This window comes from Rhipicephalus sanguineus, chromosome 1 (assembly GCF_013339695.2).
Source record: "Rhipicephalus sanguineus isolate Rsan-2018 chromosome 1, BIME_Rsan_1.4, whole genome shotgun sequence".
In the NCBI taxonomy this organism is placed as follows: Eukaryota; Metazoa; Arthropoda; class Arachnida; order Ixodida; family Ixodidae; genus Rhipicephalus; species Rhipicephalus sanguineus.
The window spans coordinates 59,107,812-59,131,489 of NC_051176.1; the positions used below are offsets into that span (position 1 = coordinate 59,107,812).

The window sequence follows — 23,678 nt, forward strand, 5'->3', positions numbered from 1 at the left end:
CTTAGTAAGATTAATCGGGTTAAACGACAGACAGATGCCACTGACTTCATGCTAAAGCACTGTAGATTAAAACAGATGCTAATACAAACAGCACACTAACAGGACTGAGGTCAAGAGAACACATAAAGGTGTGTTCCGTTAACCTCAGTCCCGTTATTGTGCCATTTGCATGAGTATGTCTTTGTACCACCAAGCTTGGCTAACTAACATTTTGAAACAAATAGCTTGTTCAGTTACCAAACACATTATGCTTAATTATGCAATGTGTTCTTAAAGGGGCCCTGTAACACTCTTTCAGCATGGTCAGAAAACACTGCCGATGGGTAGTTGAGGCTCCTGAGAACACGCAAGCCAAACATTGTAGCGCAGCACGTGGCCTGAAATTTACAATTAATTTTCAAAGTTAGCTAGAAATCGCTCGCTCTTCTCTCGACAAATGATGCCATAAGCCCAAATGACCGTGCCATAAACCCAAAGTCCATGGCCATTGGCTGATTTGAGCATCGTGAGCTGCATGGTTACCGTGGCCACTGTGGGATGCCGCCACATGCCCGCGATCACACTGAAAGTAAGCTGCGTGTTTGAAGAAAGAAAAAAGAAAGCGCTCAAGGTCACGACGCGCGCTGATGAAGGAACGCATCTTCTTGCCCCCTTGTCATCCCTCGCCCTGCATAGCTTTCAGCGCTCACCAGTACGAGAGAAGAGAGAAAGCCATTACAGCACGCGACAAATCCCTGTAACTCCGCTCACACTTGACGGATTCTAAAAATTTTCACGGCGGTCCATTCGTGAGGCAATAAGCTCTTCTAATGAAGTCATTCGACGATTACTTGGAAGAGTGTTGCAGGGCCCCTTTAAAGTTCAGGCCACCTGTTGTATGGAGACCAAAAGAAAGAAATGGGGGAAGGGATATGTATCATGCCATGGGTGCTTGCCATTGCAGTTATTGCAGCAAGATGATTTCCCAATGAAATTTTGGTGATATGAATTGCCTGGACTCTAAAGTTATTCATAGCATTTCAAGTTTGAACAAACCATAAACGAATGTCATCGCAGATAACTAAATGTTGGATAGTACTGTTTTTTGTTGCTAGTGGTACGTTCATATGAAGTCACTGATGGCTTTCCGGACTGTGTAAAAAACTGTGGTAGCTTCTTGCTTATGACATCAGTACTTACTGTACACTGCCAATGAGTACTTTTCAAATGCCCAAATTTCTGCCAGGATTATGCAACACTAATATTCCAAACTCGCATTAAACAACTCTGTGCCATGCCTGCACTCCTCTGGCATTGAGAGCTAACATGTTGGTGTCAGCTAAAAAATTGTATAAGGAGAAGAAAAAAAGGGGGAGTGGAGGCACAACAAGATTTACTTAGCTTGTCCTTTACTGGGTCAAGGATGTGGTATTCTGCACAGCAGTTTGATTTGGTGAGTAGCCATAAGCCTGCCCGATATAAGGCTCAAACTTGGAGAAAAGTTACATAAAAATAAAAGTGTAGACTTTACATAACTAAATACTGCAAAATGGCTGACTGGGCTAGTTGGTGATTCATTCTGCTTGCTTGAAATACGAGCGCGCAACGTAGACAAGGACTTAGACAACGATGTAGACAAGGAAGTGCTTGTCCGTGTGTTATTAAGTACTTGTCTACGTTACGCGCTTGTATTTGAAGCAAGCGGAATAAATACTGCAAGCTTTATGAACTGAGGCACCACTGTATCGTCAAACATGTTTGTTACGGAAAGATGCTATTTGAAAAACATGACTTTTTTCAAAAATTACAATTTCTTGTTTTAACTTGTTTTGTCAAGTTGAATTTCTCTACACAACAACAAAGATCAAAGCTAAAATCAAACTGAAAATCCAGTTCAACGCAAGGTGGTTTCCAAATGGAAGAAAGTTTGCACTGTGTAATGCCCCAGGTCAACACAGCGCAGCTGTTTGGCCCTGCACTTTGCGTGAAGAGTTCAGTGAAGTCATATTCTCAACATAGCCATGGCTGCCATGAAGCAAGAAATAAGAAGAAAAAAAAAAGCTTGTCCTTACCGCACAAATGTACTTCTTGAAATGAAATTTTTAGCAAATTTTCTAGTTTGCCTATCTTGTTTTTAGTACTTTGGATGCGCCATTGGAAGAAATTTTTAAAAGTATTTTTCTCAAGATGCGAGGAGTGCCGTGATCAGCTTTAAACTTCAATATTGTTATATATTTGAAGTGAACTTCACGTGACAATGTACTAACCCCTGGACATTTTAAGGTTTATCAGGTTATAATATCTTACCTCTATGAAAAGCGTTTATATGTTCTGCCTAGTAGGTTTTTCACATCTTACAGCTGATGTGGAGGAGCATGAGCAATTAATAATTTGTAATTATGGAAGCTTAGTGACCGAAGAGGTGGGGGGTAAAATTTAGGCATTGTCGAAGTGCAGAGCAAAAGCTATGCAACACACTATAAAACTGATTATATATTCAAAATCAGCATAACAAAACAAAGCACGTAAGTGGCCAGAGTTTCATTGCTCCAGGATATACACATATCTTTAAAAAATAAAGGGTCCGACTAGCATCTCCCTTCAGAGTACAATTCTGGAAGCCACAAACACACCCAGCAAAGGGCCAGATATCTTATGCTGACTGACCAACACTGTGCCAACTACTTCCCTTTCTGGCACAGGAGGCAAAATTTTGCGAAATGCTGAAAATTAACATGCTAGAAATCAGGCCTCAAGGACATTCTATTATGTGACTGATTTAGTAAACTTAAACCTAAGAAAGCACACCTTAACTAAACACTGATGCTTTCCAACGTGCAGCCATGAACAGACTGTACAAGATTTTACCTTTTCCGTTTCTAAAGCCAAGAGGCGTGCCTGGGAATTGGCTGCAGAGCTGTGCAAAGCATCACTCCTCTGCTCAAACATGCTGTTACTCTCCTCCATGAGCCTGTAGAAACAGTGCAAATATTAGCACAACCGGAAGTTCAACCCTTCATCTGGCAAGATACGTTCGAACATTAAAGAAAATTAGTTCATTACATTACATTCCAGTGTTTTATGTGCCAAAACTGTGACAGGATTATGCAGCAAGCTGTAGTGGGAAACTCTGGTTTAATTTTAGCCATCTGATGTTCTTAACAGGCACCCAATAGATGGTACACAAGCACTTCTGCATTTCGCCCCGTCGAAATACAGCGGCAGCTAGAAATCAAACCCACAACCTCGTGATTAGTAGTGCAACGCCACAGCAACTAAGCCACTGCAGTGGGTAAGAACATTCAAAGAAAATAAAAGGCACAAATGGAATGGATGCACAAATCAAATTTGTTTGTGTATCTTTGACACCACGTTTTCCAGTGTAAGGGCAAGCTATCAAAATTAAAAAAAAAAACTGAGCACCAATTTCAACAAATGCCATTAGTATATAAAAAAAGTGAATGAAGAAACAAAGATGACATGTAAGCAAAATGTAAATTTGTGCCTCACTGCCTCATTTTAAAGCAAGGGATTACACCCCATGTTAAAGGCTTGTTCAGTCCAGCGCGATCTAATCACCAGCTCGTCTTATCCTTTCGATAACCATCTGCTCATTTTCGAAGTGTGAAGCAGAAGTGGCTTGCATTTTGCTTTCTGTGCACATGTCAGATTTCAAATGTTTATCTTCTAAAACGAGCATCAATTCACAGCTTACAAACACAGTACGATTAACAAGGAATGGAGGATTGACGAAGTTTTTGTGAAAAGACCCAGCAGACAAGCACTCCGCCTGTAGTGGGGGTGTTGTTGAGTTGCCACAAGCGCCTCAGAGCTATTCTATGCGGCCACCGTAGGAAGCAGGGCGGAAATGGAAATGTGGAACTTCAAGCTTTCTAATAATGTCACAATAGTGGCGCTCATGGTGAGGAGGATGAGAGATGGCCCCGTGAACTCTGGTATTTTACAACATAACTTGTGAGCTCACTACAACAGCCGATTTTGGTGGCAATGTTGTCCATCACTGCTGCTGGTGTCCGTCACAGCCATCACACATCACGAGAGAAAAACCCCGGGTTCGAGCAGGAATCAAACCCAGGCATTCTCCATGAGAGTGAAGTATTCTACCACAGAGTCACGCCCGTGGTTGAAACAGCTTCAGAAAAAGAGCCTATAGAGGCGCCATGTAAGGTGAGGAGTCACATGAGCCGCCATACATACACTGCATGGCAGGTGGCTAGTATTCAAGCATCACACCATGTGAATTGAACAATAAGTGCGTGGTTTAAAGATGTCTATCCATTACAAATGGCCCAGCCATAATTCGTCATCATCATCATCAGCCGCAGCATCAACAATGTGCACATAAATGCACACATTTCCTTACAGTTGCCTAGTAAAACTTCAGATGTCAGACCATGCGAAGTGCGCGATGGGTGCAAGCTTTAAAGCTGCCCAACCAAAAATGGCTGTGCCACAATTTATCACCATCACAACAGCAGCCACATCAATAATAGTCTTCTATCTTGAGAGGACTGATGTGCACATACATCGGTGCACACATTTCAGATGCTTAGCTCTGCACCAGGTGTCACGCTGTGTCACTTGTGTAACGTCTGGGCGCATTAAAGCTGCCAACCCATTACGAACACCTATGCCATATTCATTATGATCATCAGCAATAGCAGCATCAACAGCAGCAATATATTGCTCGAGGAGTCTTGTGTTTCAGCTATGTAGTTACTGACGTTGCATGTCAGACGCACAGCACTGCATCAGATGTCACGCCATGTGAACTGGTAATGAATGGGTGCCTTAAAATAAAAAAATGAAGCTTGTACTAAGCCACGCAAGGCTTGACGCAGTGAAACTGGACGATTCTAAAGACTAGTCTAGTTGCTTCTAGGTTGTTTCTCTGTTGCTTCTAGGTGTCATGAGTAAGCGCCCTCCGGAAGAAGACGACGACGATGAGGTGCAGACAATGTTCGAAATGGCATGAGCGCATGCACCATAATGTGGAGAAATCAGAGTTGCGTGACCCGAGCTCTGATCGGGATGCAAGCAACGACACGCTGGCATTGTCTACGTGGGCTGAGCAGGAGAAGGTTGTCTCGCCAGCAAATGCACTGGCAATGGGAGCGGCAGGAGTTCGATTCGGCAGCCTGTGACGTGGGCATCACGGATGGTGGCCGGAGACCTCGACCCGGTACAAGTGAGGCTGCTCGGCGATGCAGCAACTGCACACAGCAATCACTGACGTTCCTGGTGCAAGCCGCCGAAGACAGTTCCCGGTAGGCCATGTCTGCTCTTAGCACCGTGTATCAGCGACTGCCGCTAGGTGTAATCTGGGAGGCCTCCACCACGTCAGTAACAACGACGGACGACGATTCGGCCGCGGCAAGGACGGTGACGTTCGTCAAGAGCGCCAATATCACAGATGGGGACGTAACGCAACCGATCCTGGACATTGGCGAGAATCCATTAGCTGTACCAAGTAAGGTTGGCCCGAGGCATGAGTAGCACTGAGGCTAGAGCGTTAGAGCTGTCCGACTTTATTTAGGACTGTTTAGATTGTAGTGTGGTTTGTGTGTAAGTTTAGTGGGAATTTGCAGTTATTGGTATTTGTTTTGTACATTTTTATATTCTAGAGTGCCATGCGTGTGTTTAATAAACGTGTTGTGTCGTTAACAGAGTCCTGTCTGAATCCATCACCTGCAACCACCCAAATCTGCGACAACAGATCGTTGCTAGACTTCAGCTAGGTGATGCTAGGTTGTTTTTACATTGATTCTCAGCGCAGAGAGGTTCGATTTAAACCACAGACATTCACAGACATGACACAGATGTCCAAACTCCAGAGACAAACTCGCGCTGAAACCAAGCATTCGCACCTCTCACAGATCTACGGGCAGGCCGTCGTTGGCGTAGGTCTTCCATCACTTCGGGGTCTTCTCGCAGCCGCCGTTGCCTTTCCCGTTCCCTAGTGTTGGGCTAACTGTTGCCTTCTTCCTTTTTAGTGGACCAGCGGTGAGTAGCGGGATTCACCCAAATTCTGTGGCACACGCCCGCTTATGATGATGATTGTTTTCCGATAGGCCGCACAAATTTCTGAGGCACATACCCGTTCCCTAGTGTTGGGCTAACTGGTGTCTTCTTTCTTAGTGGACCAGTGGCGAGTAGTGGGATTTACCCAATTTCTGTGGCACAGACTAGTTCATGATGATGATAGTTTCATGATACGAGATACAACAAACAATTTGCTAAACAGCTTTGCTGTTAAAAGGGCTCAGCCACGGTTCAACATCACCAGCCGCAGCATCAACAACATTGCCTTGTATTTGTGTGGTATAACTCCATGTGTTATGGCATATGAATCGCATAACCAGTTAGAGGCTTAAAACTGCCCAATCGATACAAAGGCATGGCCTAAAATAGTTTAAAGTAGGCTCTTGGAAGGTTGCTCCTTCAGCTTAAACTGTGACTGCGCTGCATGTTCCACACAGGCTTGTTGTTTTCTTGGTTTCTTTTTTCATTAAAGGGATCCTGAACCAATTTTCAAAGTAATCATTGAATAGCCTCAGTATCGGAGCTTATTGACTCATGAATCGCTTGCTGCAAAAATTTCTTGAACACGTCAAGAACAAGCGGAGTTAAAATGATCAGTAGCACACTCGAAGGGAGACATGAGTCTTAAAGCTCTCCTTAGTTGTTTTTGAACCAAGTTTGATAAAAGTTGGCATGCTTGTTTAGTTTCTTCTCCCTATTCTAGAGATGGAGTTAATTTTTCTGTAGGTTCATTATTTCATTATTATATAATTAAGAAAACAATATATTTTGTTCTTACTACAATACACATAACCACCTCACAAAAATATGCAAACGACATATGCATTAATAGCAGAAAGCACAATGCTCACCACAAAGGAAGCACTTTTATTATTACATTGTTTCTTGCATTACAGTACATTAAAATCCATTGTTTTGAACATGGCCATGCAGTGGTCACACAAAAGGCAAATTTCAAAAACTTAAAACCAAAATAATTAAAATCTGCTTGCTATGTTGTGTGCTCCAAACCCTTAGCCTCATGCTGCAAAAAGAATTGTTCTTTTATCTGTGATAGCCACTCATATCGCAGTAAATGTCTTGCTGGGTGTGCAAAATTTGTATTTTGAGAAAATCAAGAAAACAAACAAATGTGACATTTCGTTGAGGAAAGCCACATATGTGTGCACATGCACACTCGCAAAACATTAGTTGGCTACAATTAGTAGACCCTCAAGGCAGTGGAATGCAAGATTGGCATCATTGAATATGTTGTTTTAGCATCAACACAGGCAAAAGATCAGGTGCCCTATATGTTTTTAAATTGATGTTACAGCTAAAATATTAACCTAAGAGGCAGGAAACTTGGCAAATAGGGAGAGTAATAGATGTGGATTCCAAAAATGCCATTTTCCTAAAATCAATTTTTCGATAATTTTTTTTTGGTCTAAAGACCCACGTCCCCCTAAAGTGCTTTTTCTCTTCTCTTGCCCCGATGAGCCCGTTCAAAGATACAAAGGGAGCGATGGCACGGGGGAAAGAACTTATGTCAGCATGCGTCCTATCTTGAGTGCACCTGAGGAAACACAATCGCTCTCTCTCATAGTGATTCCTGAACGCAACTGTGGAACTACTGTGTAATGTTAGCAGACTACGGAGCGCAGCGCCAGCATGTGGCGTAAATGCCCCTCTTGATTTATGTCGGCAATTGGCCAATAGCATGCTATCTGCCATTCGACGTCAAACAGAAGGTGCCAGCAGCTCCAAAGAGCAAGCAAAAGCCTCTGTATGAAAAGGAGGCACTTGAAAAAATGGCAATCTCGCGCACTGCTTCTAAACTTTCTTTGCACACATGACCGCAAGGTTTTGCTGAGCTGTCCCTAACAGTGAGTTTTCCGCAGGATGTGTTTTTCACCCAAGGCCTAGGAGTGGTTCATGACCCCTCTTGAGCTCTTTTTTTACAGTCCCTCAGATAATATGATTTCTTTTGGGTATGTGAGTGAATCTTCAGTGAAACTGTTTTGATCGAGTGTAGATTAGGCGTCGCAGATGCCGAAGTAAAACGTTTTCCTGAAATCATTCATTTAACAATTTTCGCGATCTCATCTATTAAAAGCACCAGTAATGTGAGCAACAAGATCCCTAAACAGTGTTATGTATTTCAGACGTGACCTATCAGAAACATTGAGAGCAGAAAAGTGCATACAATCGGCCACTATGGACTTTTTGTATGGAAGTTGGGCCTAAAGTGGCACTTGAAAAAATGTAGACCACTGTGTGGAAAAGAAGTGCTTACCAATGTTCAATAAATGCACAATTGCAACAAGAAGCAAAACTAAACTCGTGCGGGAGATAACTGAGGCGGAAAAGTTAGATAGTTTAAGAGATAAATGTGTGGCTAAGCCGTCGATTGCTCTGTCTTTCAACGAATTGTGTTAGTACCTGCAAAGTCATTGATGGTGTCATATTTTATGCCTGCTGCGCCGGCGTCACGTAAGGTTTCCCCGTCTGGTTGTGTGCTTAGAATTTATTGGCCTAAAGTGGGTTCACTGTTCACATGCAAGTTGGCTTATTCTGAATAATATGAATTCAAGATGATATGAATATTTCGCATACCCCCGAGGAATGTGTCTAATCGAGATTCTACTGTATGTCTGTATCATTATTGTCCCTACTGCGCTGTAGACATGGAAATATGTGTAACTCAGCATAGATCACTGCTGCTGCTTCAAAACATTTGCTCGCACAAGAAAAAATTCCTTTTTATACTGTGCACCTGACATGGCACCGCATGGTTAGTCCATGTGCTGCTTGCTAAGCATATGCATGACCTTTACTACGCACCTCTGGTTTTTCTGCAGCAGGTCACAAATCTTCTCATTAAGTCCTTGGATCTTGTGGTCTTTCTCGCTATTATCGTTTTTAAGCTTCTCATTGTCCTGCACAATCAGAGACAAAGGAAAGATGTAGACTTGTGACATCAGTTACATAGTGGCACTGAGGTTTCATCACATACAAAAATGGATCTTTTACAACAAAATTAATTAAAAGAGACCTTTTAAAGAATGTTTTATCACTCTACATTGACTTAGTGTTTTTCTTTAGCTTCCCATTCTCTTTCCTTACTGCACCTGAGAAAAATTGATCAATTTGATTCGGCAGCTCTTTGACTTGTTAAATACTTCCATCAGAAGCTGTTCACAATGTACATGCTGCTCTACTGATGTTTTAATGATGTGTCAAGCATGGATACATATTTTCGATTTAATAAATGTAAGAACAGTGCGACAAACAAGGAGTAGCGAATAGCAAATACCCACAGCACTGTGTATGTGTGTGTTCTTCGCTAGTCCTTGTCTGTTGCGCTGTTCTTACATTTACTATGTCCCACCAACATGCCCAAGTTTCTCCCTTTCATTTTTTCAATTGTTCAGTTTGCCTAATGTTAATGGTGTTTTCTTGCCATGGTGGGGTTCTTTTATCCGTTATTGTTTCGACATCGTATGTGCTGCTTACTCTGAAGAATGCTCTTCTTGGTGCGGAGTTTTCACTTACGCAAGTGCTCACAGTCACTTTCAGACAGACCTTCCACAGGAGCATGCCTAGCAGTCTAATCTCTTACTTTTCAAACACTGCCTGCTAAAATGCTTTTATTTCTGGCTACAAAATACCACACAAAGCTGTATGCTACTTTACAGTGCTTGACAAATACTGTACAAAATATGTAAAGGCTTCAGTGCACACAATTAGACCACCTTGCCCACAGAGCCAAGCTACTTGAGCATAATAATGGAATATACAAGGATGCTTGCGGATACTCCCCAACCTGAAAAGTGCAACAGTTGTGCCCATATTTTCATTACTTACGATGCTACCTTTGAGTTTTGCTGTGTTGGCAACTGAACTGCTTCAGGGCCCAAGAAATGTAGAAAAAAAAATGGAACCACGCGCTTGCTGCAAGGAGTAAAAAAGAAAAAATCTCCCTGCACAATAGGCAAGTATACCTGCTTTTATGGTTGCAAAGCCATGGCTTTCGGACATAACATGGGCACACTGACTGATACACCATGCCACCACATAAATATATACATATGAATTTTTCTGCCTTCCAAAATAAAGAAATCAAACTTGTAACAAGGCACACAGTATTTTGTAAAGTTTTTATTGTTTTCTAGCAGTATGTTCAATATAAATTGTAAATTATTTTTATAACTGCTTTTGATTAAGCTTCTTTGACCTTTCACACAAGAATTTTCCAGAACTGTAAGCGCAAATTATTTCTGCGTTACTTCTATTCAAACCATCAATGATCAGGTTACACACTGATCAATCACTGTTATATTTTGAGACTAATAAACCTTGAAATAAAGCCATTATACTGTAAAAACACCAGAAGTGAACTCATTTACAGTTATAAGTAAAGAGTAAGCTGCTGTTGCAGTAGAGAAAAAAAAAGCAATTAGACTCGCATACCTATGAAGAATCATTAGCTGATCTGTTACACTCCCTCCAACCATTAGCAACGCTTTCGCAGGTACATTTTATTTCTTTTCTTTATTCCTCTCCTTTTTCGCTTGATTCAGGACAGTCTTCCTTAAGAATCAGTAGCTAAGCATTAAGTGTGGTCCTTACCCTATGGTGATCAGCATGTACCGACACAGATGCTTCTGCCAACATTCAGCAAAAGCCACTTACAGGCACAACTTGCCTACATTATACGTACGTGTGCTAGAGCATGCTACCCGACCTCTTACATAGCACACTGTTCAATGGCTTCATGATGAAGGCAGTTTAAGCTCATTTTCGGTAAGGCCTCTGGCAGTTTACAAATTGAACATGCAATGCTGCAATTCTGCTCTCAGGGAGGCGAACCTGAATCAATGTGACAACATATACAAGATGCTTATCGAAGCTTGCTCTTGTAAGCGCTAAAATGAATAGTCCTCTGTGAGCTGGCACACTCCTTTGCATTAGAAATGACACCCTTTTTGACGACATCCTCCCCTGGAGAGAAACATCGTCAAAGAAAGGGGTTGTGTGTGGAGTTCTTTGCACACGAGCGCTTCCTCAACCGCTTGCACTTTCACTTTGAGCGACTCAAGCTAGCTAAGTCAACGTAATACAGCCAAGACAAGCCAAAGGCTTCTCGTAGCACTGACATGGTCCCTGGAGTGCAGTTAGGAGCCCGAAAAGTAGAACAGGCTGTAATTCAACCTGCATTTGCTTGACAAATTTGCACTAAGAGAGACACATGCACAAGAAAAGGTTGAACTCTTTATTAAATTATTGCTCGCAATGCCAAAAAAAAGCCACTTCTATTACAAGAGGAGATTTTGCGAGCCAGAAAAAATGCAAGACAAGATGAGTGGCAACAGCTTCTTAATTCCTATGTACTATTTAACTAAGATGGTTTCACTTTGTGCATTTTGTTTTATTGTGCTGTACGCTGCCCTTCCCTACCATTTGTCCCGAGCCGTGGTCCGCGTCAAGCCCACGTAGAAAGGCCTTCTGGCCCATCCCTCAGCATCCCGAATGTTGGAATGTTAGAAAGTTCCCACACTAGCTTGCTGCGACGTCGTGGACTTCGAAGGCATCTGGCTAAGCCAAATTAATATCTTGAACTAGAAGATGAATTGCGTTTTATTTTTAAAAGAGCCGATGACTGAGCATGGCAAGTTCCTAGAATTTCTGTCGTGTCACAATGGCCGACGTATATGAGCAAATACAGTAGAACCCCGCTGATACGTTTTTGAAGGGACCGTAGGAAATAAACGTAAGAGACGGGAAACGTAAGAGCCGAAAAACAGGAAAAACGGCAAAATATTTAGTGGTACAGAATTTTATTTCAATTCTTACGAGCAGCACGAAAATTGGCGCGCTCAGCCGCGATCTAGTCATGGATAGAAACGCGGAGCTTAGGACGGCCTCATCCACAGAAATGTAATCAACGTATGTGATTTTTTTAACACCAACAGCTGTAGGCATGAAAGAACTAAGCACACGCAATCACGACCGGCGCGGCGAGTCCGACCGCGAACCGCACGCACGACCATGCGAGCTCCAACCAGCTCGAATTCCTCCCGTTCTCCGACAAATAACGATGATGATGAGTCTACGCCAACGCGATGGCAGAAGTGAATGCCAATCTCGAAGGCCTTGCTTTCGCAAGCAATTACGTCATACACGCCATGTTGTGCAATGCAAATCTCAGAGGCTATGCTTTTGTCAATAGTAAATGCCAATCTCGAAGGCCTTGCTTTCGCGAGCAGTTACGTCATAGACGCCATGTTTGCAATTTGAATCTCGAAGGCCATGCTTTTGTTTGCATCAATTGAAAGATTCTGTTGCTTGCGCCTCTCATGCGGCTAATATTACGGTCAAACGAGGCCAAGCTGCGTGAAAATGCACCATGGCCGCTCTCTTTGGTAGTCACTCGGTCGGCTCCGGGCGCACTTCGCGACGTATCATACGGGAACGGTCCGACAGTTACGACGTAACAGCGGGGTTCCCAATACATTGTATCCTATGGGAGCTATGCCGGGACCGGCGGAAAACGACGTAACAGCCGGGAAAACGCAACAGTGAGGAACGTAACAGCGGGGTTCTACTGTATACTGAAATCTGCAACAGCACACTGAGAGTGCTTAAGTTTCGGTGCAAACATTTTTAATAAGTGTACATTTAGTCTCTATTACCTCTTCCAAGTAATAGAGTTCTTACCTCAGAATCGATGACAGCAGAGTGTTGAAAGGGACATTTACTAAAGGCAAATAACAATTTATGTCAGAGTGTAAGCTCAATGTATGACAACTTCTAAAACGGCAATATTATCAACAGCAGTGCCCTACTTACCGAGAAATTAAGCTAAATGTATCACATGATGAGCGCCACGAGTGGGACATTTTCGAAGTGATCCCGATGACGTATGAGAGTCTGCCTCCAATAAATCACTAGTAATCAAACTAGCAGCAATAAAGAAAGAACCTTCCGTGCATCAAAAGACGTAATAAAATGCTGTTTGTTCGTTTCCGTTTGATCCATGGAAAAAAGAACTCTGTGGCGTTGCTATGGGGAACGGCGCGCGTGGTTCAAAGGTTCCGTTTTCGCCGAGCTGCGCTTCGCCCGGCGCCCTGCTTCGCTCACGCGGTCGCGTCTCAGTGGTAGTTTCGGGATCGCGTACTGCCGCGTGTGTTTTGCGCGCTCATGAAAGTCGCTCTGACAGAAAGTTTGACAAAATGCCACATGCGACGATGCCGGCACTACGAGCCCTCAGCAGCATACCGCGTTCATCGGGGCTCAAGTCGCTGAATTGGAGCCCAGCGTCGCGCGTCAATGTCTCGTTGTCAAGTTCTCCGTGCACATCCATTGCGGCAATTGCGGCAAGCTTCGATGGCTTCAATGGCCGTTGTTGATGCTGTGGGTCCCGCTACTTTTACTCTGCTGCTACTAGTGTCGGCGGCTGCGCAGTAAAGGCGGGCAACGTTGGGCACGGCAGCAGTGACGTATGAAAGTTGGATTTCAGGCGGGTGATTTGAAGTGCGCTAACGCGATGCGGACCACTAAAACGTGATTTTATTTCAAAATAAGCACTTCCTTGGCCTAAAAGTAGCACTACGAGGTTTCTGGACCACTATTTCAACAATCAGCGTCGACTTAATATTTGCCTTTAGTGTCCCTTGAAAGAACATTTTATCAATCAAATCGGACACTTCTATTATCCCTTTAAGTGACCATAAAACATGCAACACATGATGCAAGGGCTCTGGAGAGAAATTTTTGGAAGGAGTGCAAGGGTGAGTACACCAAAGAAAAGAGTGCAAGCCTTGCCTGGACTATCCTTTGAATGTTGTAAAGTAGTACATCACTATCCATGTGAGAGCCCAGCAGTGGAGCTGAAGGCAGCTGGGACTTTACTGCATCGAGCTGCACAGTGTGGTTTGGTAGAAAAAAACAAACAAAAAATTTCATTACAGCAGGAAAAATCTAAACGTACACTCATAAAAAAACCACAAGGACATTAAAGAGATTATGTACTGCAGTTAAGAACACTATGGCATGCATCATTAACAAAAGTACAATGAATGTCTTAGCCACCTCAAGAGAAATGGCCTTTTTAAAGGGCCCCATGCTAAACTTGTAAGAAACTCCGTCAGGAGGAAAGCTTCACTGGCAACAGAGAAGTCACACTCTCTTCCTTTGCCTCACCACGCATCCACAGGAAACATTCCTTCCCTGCATTCTCCCATACCATAGCTGAGGAACTGTGTCCTGTTTATGACATGAGGCCTGCTTTCTTTATTTTTTTTTCTTCTCTTCCTTTTTTGTTCCAGAGGGGCATATCACCGAATGAATCACTCAAGTCACATGTCACAATCAATGACGTCATAGGCATTTGGCATTATGTGGATGTTCCTTAGGTGTGATGTTTCTCAGCTGGGAGGCGGGGCTCTTTCCGATAAAAAACAGTGCCTCATAGGCAGCCATTTGAGTTTTCAATTGTTTTAAACGCACACATTCATGCACCTTGCATATATAAGCCTAACTGTCAGTGCATGGTCAACATACTCTTCTCGTACGCCCAACACTCGATTAAGAACAAATATCCCAATCCTGGCTAAAGAAAAAATAGCTCCTGCTAGTTTGCTGAAACTAAATGAGTTCACTCATCCCATCACGCACTTTCAAAGGGCACAGTAATCTCCATGTCAGTCTGCCATACGATTGTAGGCCAAACTATGTATGGAATACTGCATACCATGTTACTTTTAAGGCCTTATTTTTTCTTGGTAGCTAATTGATGCATTAGGATGATCCAAGTCATCAAGTGGTTGGATTAGTGACAAGTTAAAACTTGTTTTTCAATAAAGCTCACTTGTATAATTTCAAGTAGTAGGCCATAGAAAAAAGTTTTTTTTTTTTTCCAGACATGACAAAGAGCCTGTCCTTGCAGTCTAACCTTTCCAAGGATTGCATCCACCTTGTCAGCGAGCTTGGAAATATTCAGCCTGACTTCTGTGTTCTGTGAGCGTGTCTCTGATAGCAGCAAGGGTAACTGCATGTCAACCGCTGCACTTGTGGCTGTTGGCACAGGAGCAGTAGGGTAGGAGTGGGCTCCTGGTGGCAGCAGGAGGCTCTGCTGCTGGTATGGGTAGGCAGCCAGTGCACCCTGCTATGCACAAGCAAGAAAGGAAAAGAGGAAACACACACCTTACCTTAACAATGCCAGACTGTACAGTTAAACCTTGCTATAACAAACTCCAATATAAATAAAGTTTTGGTATAATGAGTTGCTGTCCACAAACCCTGAAGTCGACAAAGCTATTCTGGACCTTCTGAAGAATGGAATTAATTCCCAGCGAAGGTCATTAGAACTAACAGGCATAGGTCGGCAAACTCACTCATGAGCCGACTCACTCAGACTCAGATTGGGCCATGAGTCCGAGTGAGTCCGGGTGAGTAATGTTTTGGTGAGTCTGAGTCCGAGTGAGCCCTAAGTGCAAAATATGTTTCTTGAGAGAGTCTGAGTGAGCTTCACTTTTTTGCCAACCTATGGCCCTATGTACTCATCGTCAGCATTATTATCAGCTTTATGTTGGCTCCTGTTTATACTAACATATTTGAACACACTAGCATTCATACGCACTATCAATATTTATTGACCAGAGGCATGAGCTATGTAGGGGAGGTGGGTGCCTTGACCTCCCCCACAAACTCTTTATGTGGGAAGTTTTGCTATTGTTTATTGTCTTTGCGGCTTCTGCTATTGTTCTGTCACTACTCCTGAGCTTATGTATGGGTGGATGGACCTTAGTCAAGCACAGTTAACCTGCCGTTAATCCTTTTAACCCAGACACTGTGTGTCTAAATAATCCGGAAAAAAAAAATAATAAACTCATGCGAGTCGTGTCTTTCATAAAAATTTGCCTTACTGGATTGCAACCGCTGATAACTTGTATTTGAAGGTATAAGATCACAAGGCACCACATAGAGCACCAATTATGTGAGATACAAGCATTAAAGAGCATTGACACCATGATCGAAAAAAGCTCACGAACTCACGAGTTGACTCACTCAGATTCAAATCGAGCCGTGGGTCTGAGTTTGAGTAAATACGGCTGAGTAATATTTAAGCAAGTTTGAGTCTGAGTAAGTCCAGTTGAGTTAAAATTTTAGTGAGTTTGAGTCCGAGTGAGTCAAGGAAAATTTTGGCGAGCCCGAGTCCGAGTAGGCCCTAAGCATGCAAAATATATCTCTTGAGTGAGCCTGAGTGAGCATAACTTTTTTTGCCAACCTATGCTAACAGGCACTCTTATTGCAAATGAGTTTTAAAGCACAGCCAAATAAGTGTTAATGACTTTTATGCTTCAACAGGTACGTTGGTGACTAATAAGAAGAAAATTAAATTTAAATGCTCTAATTAACCACAATTAATGCTAGCATCATCAGTTATCAATTCTGGTGCCACTTCAGAATGCCCACGCAAAATTGCAACAAACCAGTGCCTCATCAGGGTGGAGTGTTACGAGATCATGTGCTGCTTAAACTTCGGTGATGTTGAGAGCGCACTTTTTTAATAGGGCCCCACGTCCAGCAAGGACTGTCATGACATGGGTGTTACGGTGTCAGCCGGGTTGTGACACACCAGCTATGTTCCCCTGATAAAGTTTGTTATAGAGCACATACCATAACACAACACGTGATATACCCACCTGCCAGCCCAAATTTCAAGGTCAGGAATGTGCCCCCTCCAAAAAACACCTCAGTAGATCACTTAAAACTAGGGGTGTGCCAATATTCAAGTTTTGAATTCGAATCGAATACTAAATCGAATACAGTAAAACCTCGTTAATTCAAAGTCACTTTTCCAGCAATACCCGGTCCCATTTTTGCCACAAACCCGGGAAAACGGCGGGCCTCGCTGCTGTCAACACAAAAAAAGAAAGAAAAAAAAAAGAAGTCTTGTGGTCAGCTGAAATGCGTGCCTGCGGAAAAAAAAAAATGCTTCGCATTTAAAAGGCGTGCTTCGCTGCAGCACAGTGGTGACACGCGGGCAGCATGTCACCTGCTCCTCGCAGCATCAGCGCGTCATGATGCGACCATTTGCTCATTCTTTCTGGTAAAATAAAGAATATGATAATGGGCAGTGTGACGGAATCCGCAATGTGTTTTGGCTGGAAAACATGATCATTGAAGTTTTCGAACTGAGTTTTCGAAGGAGGCATTACAGGCAAGTACTCCGCCAGCAGTGCAAGTGCGCAAATTGCCATAGCAACCGCCAATCGGAGGTTCGCATACATCATGAATTCCGTCAGGTCGTACTTTAATAATCTTTTCTTTTCCCAAAAGGAATGGGTAAATCATGACGCGCTGACGTTGTGAGAAGCGTGCGACATGCTGCCCGCGTGTCACCGCTGTGTTGCAGTGAATCACGTCTTATTTTCCGCAGGCGCACGTTGTAGCTGAACACGAGAACACGTTTTCTCTTTTTCTTTATTACTTTTTTTGTGCTAGCACCAGCGAGGCTGGGTTGCTTCAACTGTCACTCATTAATATCACTACACTGCATTGTCCTGTGGCTCCTAATGGCCGTCGCTTCCGCGGAGTTGCGGCGAAATCGAGATCGGAAATTGGCACATGGCACCCAAAGTTTTCTAATTAACTGTGCTGGCGCTAACCGCCGCTTCAAAATATCCACTCAGATTTACATTGCAAAATACGGGACTGCAGAAACCCTTCGAATTAAGTGGGATTTCGAAATAACCAAGTTCGAATTAATGAGGTTTTACTTTCGAATAATTCAACAGGACGAATATCCAAAATGTGACAAAGGCCAATGGTGCAATTTTGTTAAAGTGGGGTGGCTAAAACTAATGCTAACATCGCTACGGTAGGCCTTTCGTTAAAAGTTTCACTGATATACTGGTCCAAATGCGAGCACATGTTTATTTTAAAGGAATTTAAGTCATTCCCGCAAGTCATGGCTCCAGCAAAGGCCTGGGAACAGTCTGGGAGACTGTGGGAAAAAATAACCAGCACACTGAGTTCAGACCTTATACTAGTCAAGAGGTTCAAAAATACTTCAATGAGCCCCTGATCCCAAGAAAGGATGATCCTTTGAAATGCTGGAAAGAGCCCAAACAAGCTCGCAGTTATGTTTTTTCTTGTTCGTTTTCTCCTTGATGTGGATTGAAGTCCCGTCAAGGAGATGATCGACGTCGATGAAGCAGGAGGCAGGTTGGAGGTAATAAAAACTTGAAGGTATATTGTAGCGAAATATTTACAGTCATATGTACATCTTGCCCAAGCACACTGATGATAACATAGACATCAACAGCGTCTTACTCTTCTACTTAACTTTTCTTAAGTTAGAGCATAGAACACTGTTACTACATACGAAGAACCGAGTCTCACTGTTCGACCACCGAGTGGTTTTGGCCCAGACGAAAGTTGCATCGTACGGAGTCTTACTGATCTATCAGTTAAGTGATTACAGCCTAGACTGAAGGGAAACGAATTCCGTCCAGTCTTAAGTACCTTGCGGTAACAAAGAAAAGGGGAGGTGGCCACTGCTGGTCCGCCTCAACCTTCTGTTATCCAATCTGTTTATCCCCAGATTAAGCCACTCCCTACTGGGCTGTCCTTAATCTCGACAGCAGTGTCTTTACAGCGCAGACAGGCGTTTTGGCACTCTTTCCCATCATGGCTCTCTCTCTCCTTCCCACGCTCTCAGGGATTCTCACGGTCGAAATACATCGGTATCTTAGCCCAGGTGCATTCACGCCATTTTCCCGTACTCATCGAGTTGAACCCGCGGGGCCAGTCGTTAAATGGTTCCGGGAAAGAAAAGGCGTTTGCGTGACCCTGCCTCCCACGCATTCGACCTAGCATTGTTGCGAAAGCACATGTCGGTCATTGTTGGGGTCACGCATACTGTCGCCTCGAGCGACGGCATAGAGCCGGGGATGTCCTCCTCATTTTCCCACACATTCGGGCCGCCGACCTCTGAGAACGGTCGCTTGACCGCAACCCATGCCGGCCATCGGGGTAGACAAGCTTGCTCAAAGGAAGCCGTTTGCTTTCTCTTGATAATTGCACAGCGAAAGACCAGGCAGGGGGAGAGCCGAGAAAGAAGCTTTGTACGACGTACCGTGCCACGCCGTCCCGTCCCGTCTGCACAATCGACTTATGAGCGTCCAAAACCTAACACTCGCTAATTTGTGCAGGAGGTCACGGCGATCACATTTTGCAAATACCACAACGCTGTGCACTACGCAGATGCTCCATTTCGAAAAACTATCCCGCGTCCCTCTCCAGCACCTGTCCAGTCTTCTTCGCTCACAAAGTGATGTAATGTTGCCCATGGGCAACTTTACACAGCCCCGACTTCGTTGATTGGTCCTCTGTACTACGAAATGGCGCCTTGGCCCTTTGGTGATGCAGTTTGGCCGCGCAGTCCACATTTTCATTTTCCTGCGCTGCCCTCTGCTGTTTTGCTAGGGGCAGGGACTGAGGGACAGGCGGTATCACCAGAACAAAAGCCTCCGAGACCAAGAGGCGTTTCGTGACTTTACCGCTAGGGGAAGGGCGCATGCGACTTTGCATACTTGTTCACCTCACCAGTGCCTTGCACCCCTCACACCGTGCTTCTTCACTGCGCCGCTCTGACATGAATGGCACGTAGTGGAAGCCTTGCTCAGTCGTAGGCTGCGCGCCGATGACGTAATCGCTGACGTCGTGTTACACTCGCGAAGTGAGCGTATCACGACAACAAGCACGCCTACTCTCTTCGCTGCCGAGAAGGGTGGGAAGGCCGTAACTTCCTACCCTGTAACTTCCTTATTACAGCACTTATTCGCAAAACCCTTGCGGCAGCATGTTCACATCGTACATGTACGCAGTTATCTCTCCATCACAAATTTTGGACCGCGGGGTAGTTTACTGGTCCTTTAAGTAGCTGACCAAACTTATGGAGCTGCTTGCAGTTAGCAGCTGTACTGCTACTAACTAGGGATGGGCGAATATTAGAGCGCTTCGAATATTCGAACGAATATTACAGTATTTGAATTCGCTTCTACACGAATTCAAATTATTCGAAGTTTTGAAGTATTCGAAATATTGAATAACGTATATTTGACCGCGTGTAACCCCCCCCCCCCCGCCCCCGTGAAAAGGTGGTTTCACTGCAGTACGGGGATGCTATGCCGTGAAACCACCCTTTCAGGGAAAATCCGTACTGCCGCGAAGCTACACTTCAAGGCAAAAATGTACATATTACCTGCCCTTCAATAATTTTTTTTTTAAGTTTAAAAGTGTGTTAAGAGGGCTTATATGTGCTAAGCATAGCAAATTTTAAATATTAACATATTTGACCGCTTATAACATGGGCCTTGTTATTCAAGTCCTGCCACTATTCGAATTTGCTTCCAGTTCACTTCAAAGCAAAAAAAGTGACACTCGTACACGCCTAGTTCCAATTCTTAAAAATATTGCGCAAGTTAGTTGGGTCACGACAAAAATGATCATTTTTCTTTGCAATGTGTGATGTATACTATTCGAACAATTCGATTCGAACCTCAAATTTAATATTCGCCCATCCCTACCACCAACTCTAAAATTATGTGAATGTTCTGTGATGAAACTGACAAGACTTCTGATGAACCAATGCACAGCTGAAATTAGCCCAACCGCACCAGGTGTTGCTCGATTCTTTGAACATAATATGAGCGCAATGTTACAAAACCAAAAACGTGGCTATGATAAAGGTGATTTTAGATTACAGTTCTTTTGTCTTTATGGCATGGGATAGTTTTGCATTCATCGGACAGTGGATAGCAAGTGGTTCTGTTCAAGGAACATGATAATGAAGGTATCACAATTCTAAGCAGCACACGATGTCTTGATTGCAAGTTGCGGCAGCAGAATGGGCGCATTTTGCTCTAGCTTCACCTGTATCTGTCGGCTTTATGTGTGATGAATGGCTGTCATGAGGTGAGGACTTTGCTGGTGTGACATCAAGTTGTGGCTACTGGATCTCAGGTGCAACAAAACTGGTTTTTCTATGTCACTGAAATTATTTTTTTTTTCCATACTGCCCTATTATTTGAACAGAGAGCATTCATGTACCACCTTTGTCTGTGACTATACTCTGCATAAAACTTTTGCTTTATTTCAATACAAAAAAAGAAGTTTAGATATAACAAAGTGGATTGAGATTTCACCTATACTACTTTATATCGAGGCTTAGCTGCATTGTTCACAATGAGGCATATGCTAACATGTGCTCCTGTATTCGGATAAGATAACCAGGGCCTACTCGGACCTGCAGATACCCCATCAACTCGTGTAAGGAACCCATTCACGCTTTGAAGAGCCCAAAATTAAAAAAAAAAGTCACAGTTTCACCGCAACGGCGAAGCAATGAATGCGATAGCAACAAATAGGAATCTAACGCGAAGAACGGAAAGCAGCTCGAAATGGCCAGCGCATCGCTCGAGCCCAAAGGACGCACAAAGAGAACACACACTATCATGCGTCACGGCGCGATACTTGAAGTGCACTGCTGAAACATAAAGCAGGATGCACGAAACGAATGAACAGGTACACACAGGACGGGCGTGAACTAAATGTCGCAGTTGTTACTTATTTCTGTTTGAACAGTGCGCTCCTTTCGCAAACGCGGCCGCGGCAGCGAGCGAAGTGACCTTTGTACGCTCGGCGACTTCAGCGCGGACATCGCAGGAAAAGCACAAGACATACAACCCCCCGCTCCGCCCCCTTCTTTCCTTGAGATAAGCACATGAAGACGACCCCGCCCTGTAGGGCAAAGAGCATCTGCGTTCGCAGGAGCGGGGCGACGACCTTTAAAGCCCAGCGCGCACATCGCGCCATCTCGCTGGTGAGTAAGAAAGCATGCTGAAGTAAATGGTGTATATAAAAAGCAGACAGCGGAAGGGCAAGGTTCTCCCTACGCAAATATTAGAAGAAGCGAGCGAGCTGGCCGACGACTTTTAAATGCACCCGTTGCACTCCTCGCATCATCTCGCTGGTAATGAAGAAACGCTTATAAGCGCCTGCCATCTCTGAGTCTGGCCAGCGGTAAAGGATGTGTATATAACGCTCGCCGTTAGCTACTTGGAGGATCTACGTTTGGTGGCAAAGTGGGTAGCGCCACGCGCTGCGGAGCGAGAGGTCCCTGGTTTGATTCCGCGCTTTGGAAGCATTTCTCTGAATTATTTTTCTTTGGGGCTTTTATATATATATACATACTTATACATATATGGTGCATGACGGCGACGGCAACGGGGACGGACAAAAAGCAGCCGAGACTGTCCATATAATTGCTATCGCAATAAAAATGTTTCACATAGTGTCATGTCCGTACCTGCATGTACACCCTCAAGATGATACCAGTGCGTCTGAGATTTTGGAGCCTACATCCCTGTGCTGCTTAATTTCCGTAAGCTGCTACTAGCTGACAGTAATCAGTGCCCTGCTGATTATGGAATTGTCATCAACATATCCTGCTGGGTAGCCATTGCGGTAGAAATTTAGTGGCTGAGTAGAGGAGCATTGTTTAGTAGGCTTAGTTACGCAGTGCTTTTGCGTGGGGCATTGTTGCTAGAAGTGTGAGCATAGATTTCGAATGTGGGGCCATGGTTTCATTCTAGACTGTTGTCAGGGCAACGAAAATCTCAAATATAATAATGAATGGCATGGGGTGTGACCAGCATTGAGAGATAAAGCTAAGGAGGCGAGCTTGCTCGAACGACGGAGGCCTAACACAGCATCTCAATGAAACGGTTGTGAGGTTTTTAAAAGGGCCCAATTTAAAATGAGTTCTACAGCACAGAAGGTGACTTCATTGCCAGGTGATCAATTTCAGATGTAGCTTAGCTTCTGCGAGACTTGGCCCATCGCAGTATTGAACCCTGGAAGTATATGGCCGACGGTGTTCTTGGAACTGTGTGATGGAAGCGAGCTTGGCACAGCACCAGAAACAATGTCACTGACTCATTCACTGCTGAAACAATGTCACGGACGCATTCACTGCTGAAACAATGTCATGGACGCATTCACTGCTGAGTCATGCAAGATTTCATTAAAGTGAAACTATCTTCCGTGAGCAATCGCACAAAAATACCTCGCAAGAAAAGCTTGGATGGCAATGATGAGTGAAATCATTTTCACGTTGTGTTTCTCGCATAAAGGCACCTTATACGAGGAACCACAATGTGAAAGTTGCTTTTCCGCTCATCTCATGTTACAATTGCAGCTTTATTCTTTAAAATTCTGCATGACTGCCAAGTCGCTTCTTGCGTTACATTCAAGTAATAGGTGGTCTTGAAATGCATGCTGTGCTTTTGCTCCATGAGCAGAGACAACCGAAATTTTGCTTTTTTGTTTGAATTAAAAATAATTATAAATCATCTGACTGCTTCAGTTATTGTGATTATGGTGTAATGCAACACATGACAAATTTGTGCAACACTCTGTACTCACTGCAAGCTGGCTCTGTGCTTGGTACAAGGCCATGTGTGGGGCTGCAGGCATGGTGGGGGCTGCTGGCCCAACAAGCCGGTCCGCATGCAACAAAAAATGCTTATCTGGCTCAGAAAGCAAGTACACGGACAATGACAAACAGTGATAACAGCAGCCTG

General features: G+C 43.9%; 1 protein-coding gene across 6 annotated transcripts in view; it reads right to left on the reverse strand.

Annotated features, from left to right (window-relative positions):
* LOC119391834 (FK506-binding protein 15) overlaps positions 1-23,678 on the reverse strand; it is a 108,787-nt gene that overhangs the window by 48,016 nt on the left and 37,093 nt on the right. For 3 of the 6 annotated variants that reach the window (XM_037659486.2, XM_037659492.2, XM_037659519.2), the window contains exons 13-17: positions 23,521-23,582; positions 14,978-15,190; positions 13,849-13,944; positions 8,866-8,960; positions 2,848-2,950 (exon numbers count right to left, since the gene is read on the reverse strand). In XM_037659486.2, coding sequence (XP_037515414.1) covers positions 2,848-2,950; positions 8,866-8,960; positions 13,849-13,944; positions 14,978-15,190; positions 23,521-23,582 — 569 coding nt within the window. The remainder of the gene's footprint in view (positions 1-2,847; positions 2,951-8,865; positions 8,961-13,848; positions 13,945-14,977; positions 15,191-23,520; positions 23,583-23,678) is intronic. The other 3 variants (XM_037659506.2, XM_037659511.2, XM_037659499.2) reach the window with 3 other exon arrangements.